Source organism: Chroicocephalus ridibundus, chromosome 3 (genome assembly GCF_963924245.1).
Source record: "Chroicocephalus ridibundus chromosome 3, bChrRid1.1, whole genome shotgun sequence".
Lineage (NCBI taxonomy): Eukaryota > Metazoa > Chordata > Aves > Charadriiformes > Laridae > Chroicocephalus > Chroicocephalus ridibundus.
Window position 1 is genome coordinate 65,928,311 of NC_086286.1, and position 14,319 is coordinate 65,942,629.

The 14,319-nt window shown below is 39.8% G+C and overlaps 1 protein-coding gene across 2 annotated transcripts; it reads left to right on the forward strand.

Annotated features, from left to right (window-relative positions):
* Positions 1-3,018: 3,018 nt before the first annotated feature.
* MTFR2 (mitochondrial fission regulator 2) lies at positions 3,019-12,136 on the forward strand. 2 transcript variants are annotated; one of them, XM_063329533.1, is made up of 8 exons: positions 3,019-3,308; positions 3,992-4,123; positions 4,486-4,590; positions 4,843-4,967; positions 6,711-6,928; positions 8,146-8,446; positions 10,743-10,929; positions 11,561-12,136. In XM_063329533.1, the coding sequence occupies exons 1-8, from the start codon at positions 3,246-3,248 to the stop codon at positions 11,657-11,659; spliced, it is 1,230 nt and encodes a 409-aa protein (XP_063185603.1). In that variant the 5' UTR covers positions 3,019-3,245; the 3' UTR covers positions 11,660-12,136. The 2 variants fall into 2 exon arrangements, with proteins under 2 accessions (XP_063185603.1, XP_063185602.1); XM_063329532.1 differs by having other exon boundaries at positions 10,743-12,136.
* The last annotated feature ends 2,183 nt before the right edge of the window (positions 12,137-14,319 follow it).

A 14,319-nucleotide genomic window follows, 5' to 3' on the forward strand; every position in this document is an offset into this window, starting at 1 on the left:
TTGTTTGCCAGCATCTGTGTAGGAAGGGAAATATTTGCCCTCTAGTGGCAGTTAGTAAAGTTCCTGCCTTACGTTCGAGGAAGTTTAGGCAAACTATACCATTGTTGCAAGATCTGCTTCTACATGTATAATAATCTTTTAATAGCAGCTTGAAATGTAAAACTGATTATTCCTTGAACTTTTTAGCAAAGCTCACACAGACTTTGTGTATATCAAATCAGAAGAAGCAAGAAAAGGAACAAAGCAATAAACTTGGCAGCAGTGTCAAAGTCTGTCCTAATGAAGTTAAATTTAACATCAGTCTGAAACTAGCAAATAGGACCAAGATATACTTGAACTATCATAACCTAAGGACAGATAATCTGTAGCACCTAGGTCAAGTTCAAAGTGGATTGTTGTGGTCTGTGTGTCATAAAGCAAGATAGTTCCTGCATGATGAGGCAGGTGTAAGTTTTCTGCTTCATTTGAATGTCCAAGGAAATCTGTTAGAGATTGCTGTGATAATGGCATTTGATCCTACCGGCCTACCTGTGGGTTAGATCATAAAAATTATTTTTTTCATTATCCTTAATTTCAGTGTGGTTTATTAAAAATGTCACTTGTTGGCTACAGAAGACATGATGACAGCCATAAACGCATTTATTTAAAGAAACCTGCTTGAATTAAGATAATCTAGCCCAAGATGCAAGTTGCAGTCTATCAGAGATCTGTAAGAAACAGAAACTAAATGGGAGTTAAGTGGGTTTTTTGTTGTGTTTTTTTTTTTTTTAAATCCAAAACTAATGCTTCAGTACTTACTAGTTCTTCAACATGAATAGTGAATTTTCACCATTGTGATAAGGAAAAACATGTTTTGAGATTATCAGTAGGTGCTACTGAAGTAGTTTTGTGCCTGTTGTGAAAGGGAGTTCAGTGCATTTGGCATTTCTCTCTGAGAAGGTAAACACCATCATTGATGGATCTGTAGGAAGAAAATCCGGGCATTCTGATGGTATAAAATGAACTCAAAACTACATTTTGAGTTCAGTATCTCATTCTGACTCGTTGCTCTCCAGCAATGCAGCACTTTCTGAATCTGCTTCATCTCTATGTGGTATGGTCATGAAGTTTGAAGTTATCCCTGCATTTTGGAGGAAATCAGACATTCATTTCAGAAGGCAAAAAAAAAATAATAATAATCCAGTAGCTGTACTGTTATCCTAGACTCTGTGCACTCATTCAGTTTCTTAGCTTGGAATTAAATCTCACACCATCTTATTTCCTGGAAACAATCAGTAGCATTACCTCAACAGGGGGCAGCTACATATGATTAAAGCTTTCCTGCGTTAGTTTTACTGTGCTGGTGCTTCAAAGGAAGAGCCGTTACCCAGCTTTGATTTACCGCCAGAGGTAAAGGCTGCAGCATTAAGCCCCATGTCACTTCTCATGTCACTTCTCCTTTCTTACGGCTGGCCTGTCACAAAAGCCTTTTGTTAAGGAGATCCCACAGGTCCCATCTGTGACTGTTTGGGAGTTGTACTTGCTGAATTGAAGCATTTCCCAACTGGCACCTCCAGTTCCAAAGCACCTTGTTACTCGTGGTGGTGTGTTCAGACTCAATTGCCTCAGTTTTGCTGTTGCTTTTGAGACCCTGCCTCTTCCTGGTAGGACGCTGTGGGGTTGTACCCATCCGATGGTGCCGACGTTTTCCCCCTGCTTAGTAAGTAGGTGTTGGAGAAATACATTTTGTTAAGGCAAGTACTGTAGTAGTTTTTCAAAAAGCCCATTAAAAAGTCCTGCCTTTCCCCTCCTCGGCCCCTAAAACAACTTTATGCTGTTACTCACAGCTTGTGTTACCAGTACTATTCCTCCTTCATGTTTGGTATTGGAGAACCAATCCACAGGATGAGCTATGGATAATAGTAACTACAAGAAAAGGCAGTAACAGTTGCAATTGCAACTAAGTGTTGCAGTTAGAGCATTTTGTTTGTTAAGGAACTGTTGCTGAGACACAACCTGTAAATGTGAATAAAGAAAATGTCTAATAATCCAATTCATCTTAATTTCTTGAAAGCTTTGATGAAATTAGTGTTCCTGGGAACAGTACAATTAGGTATTTGAAAGAATGTGTAGTTACGAGCAGATAACACACTTAACTGTGTAGATGGAGGAAAAAGATCTCCACACTTCTTCTCTGAATAGAAGCACTCTGTTATTTTGTTACACTACTGTTTTGAAGATTTCATCGTTTCTTAAGCAACACACAGCAGAAATCTTGACAATCAAAATAAAAATCAAATACCCTCTGTTAAGAGTGAGTACAGTATCCAAAGCCAGATATCTTATTTTGAAGTGAGCTCAGTTTGGGCAGGTGCTTGTCAAGTAGTTGGTGCTTTGAGGATACTTTGTGTATTGAAACTCTGCTGCTGTCTTGCTTTTTAATTCTCCGAATGAACTAGTTAGAAGTTTACTTTGTAGAGGACCTAAAACGTCTTGTTTCAATTGAGCTCCTTAGCATGGACCCATCACAAATCCAGTCATGTCATAGAATGGTTTGGGCTGGAAAGAACCTCAAAGATCATCCAGTTCCAACCCCCCTGCCATGGGCAGGGACACCTCCCACTAGACCAGTTACTCAGAGCCCCATCCAGCCTGGCCTTTAACACGTCCAGGGATGGGCCATACACAGCTTCTCTGGGCAACCTGTTCCGGTGCCTCACCACCCTCACAGTAAAGAATTTCTTCCGGACACCTAATCCACCCTCTTCCCGGGCAGCCGGGAATCAGGAGCCCAGGCCCCGTCGCTGCTGGCGGGCACCTTCCCTCCCTCCCGGCCGCCGCGGGTCCGACGGGCATGGCCTGGCCCGGCTGCGGCGCGGCGGCATTCAAACCTGCCCCATCCCGATACGCCCCGCGAGCGCCGCCCGCCCTCGCCCTCTTACTGGCTCAGCGCTAAAGAGCGTCTACTTCCTATTGGTGTGATTTCCCTTCTGCCCCCGCCCCTCTTCCTGATTGGCGCTGCCAGGCCGGGCGGCCTCGCGGGGCTGCGGAGCGGCGTCTGCGCCCGCCGGCCGCGGCCTAAGGCAGGGGTTCGGGACGTCCGGCAGGCGGGGGATAAGAGGCGGTCAGCGGGCTCTCCTGCGCCTGCTGGCGGCTCTTGCGGAAGAAGGAGGGAGGGCACCGGTTGCTCCCGGCGGGGTAGGAGTGCCGCGGAGGCCAGCCGGCGGTCGCTCGGTCGCCGTGTCCCTGCAGCGCGCGCAACCGCCATGGCGCTGGTGCTGGATCTCCTCAGGCGGGTGCTGGAGTACTTCGGATGGCCGCCCGACCAGGTGAGACCCCGGGGCGGGGGGAGGCTGTCCCCTGCCCGTGAAGGGAGGGGTGGGTGGGGGGGTGTCTTGTCCGCAGCCGTTGTGACAGTTGCGGGCAGGAGGGGCCGTCACGGCGGAGGCGCCGCGTGCTTGCTGTAGGAGGGGCTCTGCCCCATAGCGGGCTTGTCGGTATGGGAGTGCGGGACTGGTATGATTAGAGATGTTGCCCGCATGTGGGGGTTTCGTGGGGTCACTGTCCTGATACAGCCACTCAAGTGGTTCTTTTACCTGAACAGAAGGTGGTGGTGGTGATGGTGGTGGTGGTGGTGGTGGGGGAAACAACCCGGTGAGTTTAACTGTTAACGTTTTGCTATTTTAAATGACAAGCTATGCAACGATTCTCAAGTGGTAGTTAGTCCTGTGTTTTCAGAGACCTGGGAGAGGTATTGTGTGGGAAACTGGACCGATTAACACAGCTGCAGCATCAGGGTCTGATGTTACCGTGTGAGTTGATGGGCGACCAGTGATGGGTGTCAATAGCGAGGCATTGCTGCAGCTCGTAGTTCTCAGGAAATTCTTGGTTTATTTATGTGAAATTACTATAAAGTATTTCTAGGAGTACTAGTTTGAGCTGTCCTGGTTATTTTCTGGTTTCATTGTGAGGAGTTCTTGGTTTGGTGTTTTTGTTTTTTTTTTTTTGACAGGCCGTATTTTTGGAAACTCACATATTTGGTAGCAGCATCAGTCATACAATCAGAACATGCTTTCCTTCAGCAATCTCATCAAGAAGGCATTTCCAGCGGTTATGTTCAGTTATAAGGAAGTATCAGTCCAAGGTACATTAAACTTTCTTTACTGATTTTTTTTCCTTGAGGCTTATACACATGGTTACTCAAATGTGTGCTTTTTCTTTTCTCAGTAGCTTAGAATATAGCAGCTATGTCATGTAGCTAGTAACATTCTTTGTTGGCCATTGCGCCACTTTAAAATATACTGGGTTCAGGCTGGGTCTTGGCAGTGTTTTGGAAACTGTGTAGGCCTCTTTGAACTTTCAGCTTGAGAAGAACATTGAAAAGTTAAGTTAACCTAACTGCCTTATATTTAATTATATATAGCACTAAATTATTTAATAACTTTGATTGTAAGAACTGAGGGCTTTGATTTTCCTTCTCAGATTAAAAGCTATTCTTATTTTTAGGTCATATCTGCTTGCCAAAAAAAGGAATATGGATCTACTCGAAGTGTTGTCCGTAGACTTGGGACAATTCTTTCCTTAGAGCCCTACCCAAGACCTTACTTTCAAGTAAGTGGTTTATTGTTATACACGTGCTTCAGCTATTTAAGTTTTGTAGTTTCTTAATTTAGTGATAGCTTTCTTATTCTTTTTAGCTTGTGTAACTCTTGTGTTGCATGCCTTATGCTTACTGTTTTCACCCTGTTTCAGGTGAAAAAATTCACCTGAAGTTCAAAAATTCCTGTTGCTGAGGCAGAGCATTTAGTATATGCTGAATCTCGTTTCTCTTCATGTGGTTTTTTGTTGGTTGGTTGTTTTTAGCTTGTTCAAGACCCAAGTCCATTGGGTTATGATGAACAAAGCACAGCTCCAGCTCCTGTAGCTCCGTCACTTGCTGATGTCCTGTGGGTGGCAAATGATGAGGGACAAGCATTTACTAGACTTAGGTAAGTAAAAGTAGAATATATGCATAAAAAGGAGTCATAAAAGTAACTTATGTCTTCCCTTCTTTGTGGTGTATGGTTTTGTGTTTGGTTTTGTTGTTTGTTTTTTTTTTTTCTTTTCTTTTTTCCTAGCCCTTTCAGGGTTCTAGCTAAACCAACCTTGGAAGCTTTTTCTGGGGGGCAGTTCCTGCTTATGTGAAAATTCTTACTATCCAGAGTATTCTTATCTGAAAGATTTCTGAAATTGAGTCCTCTCTTTTCTCTTCCTAATAACATATCGGATGCATTACTAGTATTTTAATTTGTTTTCACTCACAAAGTAATTTGTGAAAGAGGGAATTTAAAAGAAACTTGTATATTGCAACATACAATAAGATTATTCTTATGTTTATCATTTTAGTTTACAAGCATTTTGGTAAACATTATAAAGGGGAAAACAAGAAAAAAGACTTGAATCTCTCCTTTTGACGTTGATTACTACAGTGCTGTGCACGTGAACCTGGATGGTTGCTTTGATGGAAAGACATAATTTCTTTATTTAAAAAAATTACATTGACTGTAATTTTATAATTATTTCTAGCTTTTACAGAGTGCTAAAGGAAAATATTTTTACAATTATAAAATATTACAAGTACTGTGAAATGACAAATTATCCAGGAATTTGAAGACACCGATAGCATACCAACCCTCCTTGTGGGGGGGTTTCAGCTGTTGAATTATGGAAGATTATTTTTTGCAGTAGCTGTAAAATAGTGGAAGAGTAAGAATATTGTTAAAAGGAGCTGCGGCCTGTTTTGTCTTTTGCCCATCTGACTCACAGATCCGTGAAAGTTCATTCTTTTGTTATTTCTATTCTTTTTTCCTCCTCCTCTCCTGGCTCTGTGGGGATACATTGATATCTTTTCCTTCTCAGCCAGTGTGAAAGATCAGAAAGCATTGCTGAAGGTCTGATTTGAAGTAGAAGGATAATTAATGTAAGGGAAAAGGTCTGGGTTTGTTTCAATCAAAACCTAGTGCATTTTGAATAAATTAAAGTAAATTTAATTTCTGTCTTTGTTTCATAATGAAATGCCCATAGTTTGAGTTTACTCTCATTCTGTGTTTTTAAGGTTATTTCTGCAGGCACAGACTTGAAAGAATTTTAAAAATTAAAACCTAAGACTTGTAGCACAACTTTATAATGCAGTCTGACTTCATGTGTAGCTTACAGAAGATGAGGTTCTTGTTCTGTAAGCGTGTATTAAAATTTGTGGTTTTTCTCCAGTATATTTTCTGAAAGATTGCAGCTTCATTGCTGCTTGCAGCGTTCATCTTGCAGAGCTTGATAAATTACCAAAACATGTGAAGCCTAATGAAGAGATCATCATTATTTGACTCTCCCTGCCTTTTGTATCTACTGTTTCAGGTAGGGAGGAGGGAGATACACCTTTATGGTGTCAGTCTAATAGCTATTGAATAATAACAGCTCAATCCTATATTATGACTTTACAGTGTATAATCTATCCCTGAGTAAATTATCTGACAGATATTTATGATGATCCTTCAAGGATCTGCATCATACACGAGCAAAGAGAAACTTAAAAATATTTTTAAGGCTATGAGTAGTTAAAAGTGTAAAGTTTTCGTAGACAGGTTGCAAACTTTGTCTTGCTGAATGACAATAACTTGCTTGGACAGACAGTGAGCAAGTTTTGAGATTTCCATTGCTGGCCGAGCCTTTTGAAACTCTCTTTTGTTGCTTTCTAGGACTGAATTATGGAGAAAAGAAAAAAGTACAGCTTATTGTGACCTACATCCTTCTATAGTTTCAATACAAAATGTTCCAAAAAACAGTACACAAAAATACGGTCTTGTTGATCAAGCAGCACTCCAGAAAATTTCTGCACTTGAAAATGAGCTAACTTTTCTTCGCACTCAGATTGCTGCAATTGTTTCAGCGCAAACATTGGGAAGCATTCCATCACGTAAGCCCTTCTGGTTTGAAGCAAACTAGTTTTCCTTCTTGGCTTTAGAGTTCCTTTTCACAGCTTGCCATGTTGATAGATGTAGATCTGATGTTGATAGAGAACATCTCTAATTTCTCTAACTGAAGTTACACCAACAAAATTTACAGATTATAGTATTTTGTTTCTCTTTTCAGTATTTGGCACAGCTTCCCCCACTTCTCTTTTTTTTTTTTTTTTTTTAATGGCTTGTTTGCCAATTTTGAATGCAGCTGATTCTAACTGATCTTTGTACTCATTTCCATGTTTGTGAAGGAGTTTAGTAACAACACTATCCATAGTATACCAATTACTGCTTAAGAAAGTTAGACTATTAATTATTCCTTTTGGGTTTTGTACTGTTTCTAACAAGTTATCAAAATAATGGATTAAAAAGTATTCTAAGGAAGTCAGCTTTGGGCTTTAACAAAAACAAGTGCTGCAATAGGTGTGTCTAACAGCCACTAGAGTATCAAAGATTGAAGTTCATATTGGAGACCAACTGTCTTGCGGTATTTATTTTTTTTTTTAATCTCCCTGTTTCTCCCCACCCCCCAAAAAAAACCCCCAACCAACAAAAAAAAAAACCAAACCACATTTGAGGTCTTGATTGTCTTACTTGCACTGTGATTGTTGAAGCATTTGGACTGGTGCAAGGGATTTGTATTTGTGTGCATTGTGTGCAAGGGAACTTAAACAGTTGAGGCACCTCTGTGCTTTGTTTAGGTGTTCTGTTCGCTCTTCTTTTGTCTCTTCTCCATTGCATTCAGTATTGTAGTCTATTTTACATGTTTTTGGGGTTATCTGTTGCTTTTGCTTCATGTGGGTTATTCTGACATTCAAACCATTGAGAATGAACCGTATGTAGTATCAGGCTGCTTTGCTGATCTGTCTATTGCTTAGATTGAAGACACTAATGGAGGAAATCAGGGCAGCACAAGACACATCAGATCCATTATTTCATGTGTTCTGAATCCGTGGCTTTGAAATAATTGTTTTTATTTGTTTTAAATACAATTCTTGTGTGGTATAATGTGTGAGGTGTGTAAGACAGCCCTCTTAAAGCACTTTCTTCTCTTAAAGCACTTTCTTCTCTTGAATTAAAACTGAGTCATCCTAAACGTTGCTTAATATTGTTAATTGTGAAGGTATACTGACTAAAAATAAAGTCACTATTTTTCTTTTATAATTGCATCCAGAAGCCTTTAAAACATTCAGCACTCCAGATGCATTTTACCCGGTGCCAGCCATGACTTCTACGCCATTGTCCGTGTCTCACAATCACTTGGTAATTCCCTCGCCTCCTCCACTTCCTTCTGGTGTACCATCTGGTGTTGATGCTAGTAATTCGGCAGTTGAACTTATAAAACAACGTCGTGCTGCGAGAAACAGTGGTTCAAATACAGCTGACAGTGCTGATCACCAGAGGACAAAGAATATTCCTAGTATGATGGATGTTTTGAAAGACCTAAACAAAGTTCAGTTGCGAGCTATTGAGAGGTAGGTTGAATTGAATGTGTGTCTGAGTAATCCAAGGCTATCTAAGCATCACAGCACTCAAGTAGCGCCAGAGAACACCAATATGAAACATCATTTAATGACCAGCTACAGCTGCAACTTCTAAGTTCACAGCTTAGAATGTAAGATACTTGTGACATAGCTTTTAGATGCATTTAAAACACGCTGAGTATCACGGCATTTAAAATTAGCCTCCTGCTTTAGTATACAAATCTCGGGGTGGGGTGAGGAGGTGGCTGTGTTGCTGTCTGGCAATCACTTAAGAAGATGCCTACGCAGTCACAGGAAATTGATCAGAACAAACAAACTTTCACTGTGAAGTGGACAAATCCTTGGGGAAACATTGGAAAACTACTGTTAACGTACCCAAAGTATTCTGGTCCTAGTTTTGAAGTGTTAAAGAAAATACATGCTGTATCTTTTATTGAAAATGTTTCATAAATTTGTGTTTCAATAGTGCGGTTGGATTATAAATATTTTAATGGTCTACTGTTTCGATGGTAAGCACGGTTGACGTATTACAAAAATGCATTACTAAAGGCTTCAGTAACCGAGTCAGCGTTGCTCTGCTACGCTAGGTGTAATAGAGGTTGTTAGATGTCTTTTCAGAACTTCTTGAGTTGAAAAAGTATATAAGAACAACTGAGTCTATAATGAATATTTGGAGTTCTTAATATAGGAAGAATATCACTTACTAAAACTTACTGCATTCCTATTTTGGCATTTTCTTAACTGTGAGCTTTATCCCTGAAAATAACAAGCACAAGTCTTGGGCAAATTCTCTATGTCCAACTCTGAAGCATATCTTTACCCTTTTGATGACACTTTCACAGTAAATAAAGTAAATATAAAGTGCACGTAGGTAAACTTGTGTGTTTCCTTGTATGTGTTTTCTTCCATATGATTCCATGTACAGTGAATGAAGAAAGTGAAATGTTCAGGTTGACAGTTTTCAGAACCAGCATGTTGAGCAGGGGCACAATTAGTAGGAAGTGGCAGGTGTGCGTCCAAAATGCTTTCTGGATTTAGCAATCTACTTGTATCCTGAAAGCAGAATTTAACTGAAGAGTGAATTTATATTGTTGGAAGGAGTAATACTGATCAAAATTGCTATAATCTTTCAGGCAGTAGTCTGACAGTAGTTTAATGTGTGCACTGTAAAGGGAAGATCTCTGCTCTCAGAAGCTGAGAGCATGAAGATCCCAGTTTCTACCACCTCAGCACCAGCTTACATGTTGGGGAGGTGCTCTAACAGCTTGATTTTATAGGAAGGGTGAACTCAATCCTTTCAGGCTTCATATTAAATAACGTCTACCGTAACTGCCAGACTTTGTGCTCAGTGTTGCTTGTGCATTAATAGGTACAATTCATTGGCCTGGAGATAGTACTTTCCTAGCAAAAGCGTGACTATCTCTAGATTTATTTTTTTCAAATATCTCAGTGGCTAGGAAGCCTTTCTTATGATTTATTTTCTTGGGCTAGTCACTAATTTCTGCATTTATGTTAGATTTTGGGGTGTGGGTGTTGTTTTGATCTTACATCTCTACTATCTTTTGATTTTGAATTTGATAAGAACAGTTTTCTCTAAATGAAAATGCAAACTCTGCTTCTTAATTTTTGCCTATAAAATTTTCATATTTGGATGCTCCAGTGCTCACTTGGAGAGGAAAAACTATCTTTGAAGTCTTTGTGCTGAATCTGATGATAATTTTTTTTTTTCATGATGAAACTTGAGTTAGTGTGGTTTATAAATGGGGTTTTATGGTCACCTGGCTGCATATTTGACTTAAAGTGGTGGTTTTCTTTAAATATAATTGCTCTGAGGAATTTTATTCTTTCTTGTGAGACTGTAGAAAGGCATACTGTTCCAAACTTAATGAAGTTGAAATCAAATTAGGTTCACAATGGTTATGAAATATGTTAGTGGGGGATTCCGACTAACATACGTTAATATAGCTTACATATGAGGCCTCCTTTGTTTTGTTTATTTTTTTCCTCATTATTTGTTTGCATTACGTTAATACTTTGTGTTGATTTACTGCCGTTTTTCTTTATGGAACAGTATCAAGTTGTATTTTCAAGCTAAGAATATGGCTGACAAAGTTGTTGGGTGTATTTGTATTTGTCCTATTTGGTGAATTGCCACAAAATAACACCAGCATTATTAGTGTAATCAAGGATTTATAGTGTAGTATGTATACAGAAGTTGTGTGTCTGGATTTTGGATCACTCAGCAAAGGATTAAGGGCAGGAGACAATAATTTTCTTTTTTTTGTAGGTCACCTGGAGGTACTCCTCTTTCCAGACCCAAAAAGAGGCAAAGTTCAGATTGGGATCCAGTTGCTCTACTAACTCATGCACTAAAGCAGAAATTTGCACATAAAAATGATGATGAAGATGATTCCCTGGACAAAGAAAATCGATCTTTTGATAGCTCCCCATTTTCTAGTCCAGAGGTGCCATTGGTATGTTTTTATATAAGAATCTGGTTTTATGTTATTGAAGAGACACTTTTAAGTGTTTTCATGGATAGTTGCAGGGTTTTTATGAGTCTACAACTTTTCTGCAATGTCTTCAAGCCATCAGCCTAGGCAGTTGCTTTTTTCAAGTACTGATCAGGGCAGAGAACTTCAAAGATTAATTATTTTGGGTGGTTTTAGACTGGTAAATACACTTGTAGATGTGCCAAGAGGAAAAATTTAGAAGACTGACCTTAAAAATTTAGCTCATAGTTGATGGAACTGTGGACATTTGCTTGATGGTAACAGGCAGGTATCCATGCATAGAAACTGGGTGTCTAGTTAGTAAAACTACTTATTGGCCAACTTGTATTTTGGATGCTGCACAGCATTGCATTGCATAGCTGATGTACCTAATTCTAGATACAAAGATGAAAGTTAGATCCTGGAACAGCTTGATTATGGAACAGCTTTTGTTCTAGGATCTAACAGCGGAATTATAAAGTCCTGGAAGAGACACTGCTGAAGGCCAGCACGTTAAAAGAAGCATAACAACTCTTCCAAACTCTCTTTATTGTAAACATCTCATTCGGGTGTCTTGGGTATAATTTTGTTTAATTCCCTCCCTACTCCCCAGGTTGGACATTGCAGTCTGAAGCCAAATGCAAAATCTAGCCTTTTAACAACTGATGAAGTTAAACAGGTATCAACGTGGAAAGTGAGAGCTCATATTTAACTGATGGAGACTTCTGAGGGAACTTCATAGTGTGTATAAGTGGCAGGTCCACTCTGAAACTGCTGTAAGGTGCTGTAATGTTTTCCAGAATGTGTCTTTCCTATGCTGTTGAAGTTTGGGCTGTAGGGTTGGTAAAATTGCCTCTTCCTTCTTAGTTTTCCAGCAGCCAAACTCGTGAATGTGATGCACACAACCGAGGGGGGGGGGAAAAAAAAAAAAAGAAAAAGATTTTTATCGCTATGGAGCGGTGTGTCTGAAACCTGGGAAACACAGGAAACAAGTGCATGTGGAAGAAAAATAATTATTGGTGTGGCAGCTGAGGTGTGCACCCTGTTTGCACTTCAGTGTAAATAATGAGAAAGTGTAAACTTTTTGTTAGTGTTATATATAATATGGGGGAGTTGTTCCGAGATAAAAAAGACCTTATAGAGAGATCTGCTAGCACATAGTCTAAATTCCATATGTAAATAAACATTAACTCCCTCCTTGTCTTCTCCATATGAAGTTTTGTTCACAAGAGTTCATAAAATAAAATTTTCTTTATAACATAGATGTGTGTGGTAGTGGCATTTTGTGTTGCAGACTAACTTTTGTGTATCTTAAGAGCTGACCATATTAAACAACTTCCTAAATTACCTAAAATCACAGTAGAGCTTACATTTCTTCCTGCCAGAGTACTTGATGGAGTCCCTTATTTACAATTTATTATGATGCACTGCTTACAATAGCTGCCTTCACTTAATCTTTTGTCTAATGAGCCTGATGTATAAAACCAAAGTCCTATCACTTAGACTGTGGACTGTGTCCCTTGTATATCCTGTGTGTCTTCTGTTTCCTTTGCCTGCATACAGAGAGTAGATTGGCAGCTGGATGCCCTCTTGCTGCCGAATCTTATTTGCACAGTTGTAAGAAATTACTGTGCAAATCCCATACTTCTGTTTTAATTTTAAAAGTTATCGTTTGACTAAAACTGGAGCTTAAGTGACTTGCTATTTTATGCTTCTAAGATCATGTCTTCTAGAAGTTTTTTTTTACTGAATTTAGTAGTTATTGAACTTTATCATGTTCTCCCATTCCTCTTTCGTAACAGTTTAACCTTCCCTTTCATTCCACTTTCAAAATACACATTTGCTGCATTCTCTACTTAAACTTGACAACTGCTATGAGATCCATAAGAATAGCCAGCTTGGCCTTCTACTTTGCAGTCTTACCCTCTTCTATCAAAGCTCCCCATTGTCTTTTGTCTCCTGCGCTGGTCTCTGGTGCAGCAGGGAGCAACAGTGAAGGAAGTCCAGGCAGTGCCTGCAGAAAAGGATATGAAGGCAGGTGAGCCCTGGTGCATTTAAAGCCTATGAATTGGCCCCTCTTGCTCGGTGTCTGCAATGTGATGAGGTGGAGCAAGTTATCTCCTGTGTCATATCAGCATTCGTAGATCCAGGGAATCTTAGAGCCTGTGGCCATTCCGTTGTGACTGAAAACATGAAGATGGAATTCTTGCTGTGCGAGACCGAATTAGTCTGTAAAGCCCTGGATTAAGTAGTCTCTTTCTCCTGCTTTAGTTGTTTTATGTGACCAGCAGTTTCTTTTCTTCAGGAAGAATTATTGTTTTGGACTCCTTTTGTGTGTGTTTTTTTTCTGTTCTCTCCCGGGTTCTTCATTTAACTGCAGATTTGGCCTACAAGAACATTTTGCAGTGGAATTTTGAATTTGAAAGTGTCTTTTCATTTTGGAAGGGAATTCTCTTAGAAATTTCTTTTACTTCTTAAACCAAGGATCTAGTGTCGGACTACGGAAGTATCTGCAAATTTTAGTGAGTGTGTGACCCTTCAGGTTTTTGGCTACTGTCTCTGATTTTTGTGTCAAAGTCTGATATGAATTTTGTGGTAACGGAGTTTGTATAGCTGATCCACTTCCTTGGGAGGGAAATGTGATTCCCCCCCCCCCCCAACCATGTACCACCTACATATGTTAAGAGAACAGATTCTTTTGGTTTATGCAGTTCCAGATGTAAATTAGGTTAGGCATTGAGCCCTGGTATACCTTGAGAAGTCTGTGGGAGGCATCTAGTTACATCTAAAATTTTTCAATATTAAGTTGTAGAACGTAGACAGGGATCTGTAGTAATGCAAAGGTTAGTACCCACTGCAGAGGAGATTTTTCTCCCTTTCAGAACTAATGGAAACTTAGCTTTGTCATGCTATTTTCTTCTGAATAAAACGTCTGTATCAACAACTTGGAGAACCTCAAGTCGCTTCCAATGTTACACATACCTACCAAGCATCCGTGCCCTGTTTACCTACAAATAACCTTGTTTACAAGAGGTCCTTGGCTGAATTGCACAATGGCAATACAACTTGTAGAGATGTGGCAGTGATATGGGGGGGGATGAAGAGACTCAAGAAAATCAGGGCTCTAGTGGTCTGCTGGAATAATCTTGTCAAATGATGTGCCTTCTTGTCATTAAAGAAGTCTGGAAAACTTATTTTCCTGCCATTCCTGGTGAAGTTTTGGGTAGGATTTCTTCTTCGGGAGTTGCTGGGGAGGTCTCTGGAATGAAAGTTGGGTGGTGTTTGGTTTTTTTTAATTGATTAAATTGGAAACAAGAATAAGTGCTTCAAGTATTTTGAGTTAATAAGGCTATAAGGGAAAGTATAAAGTGG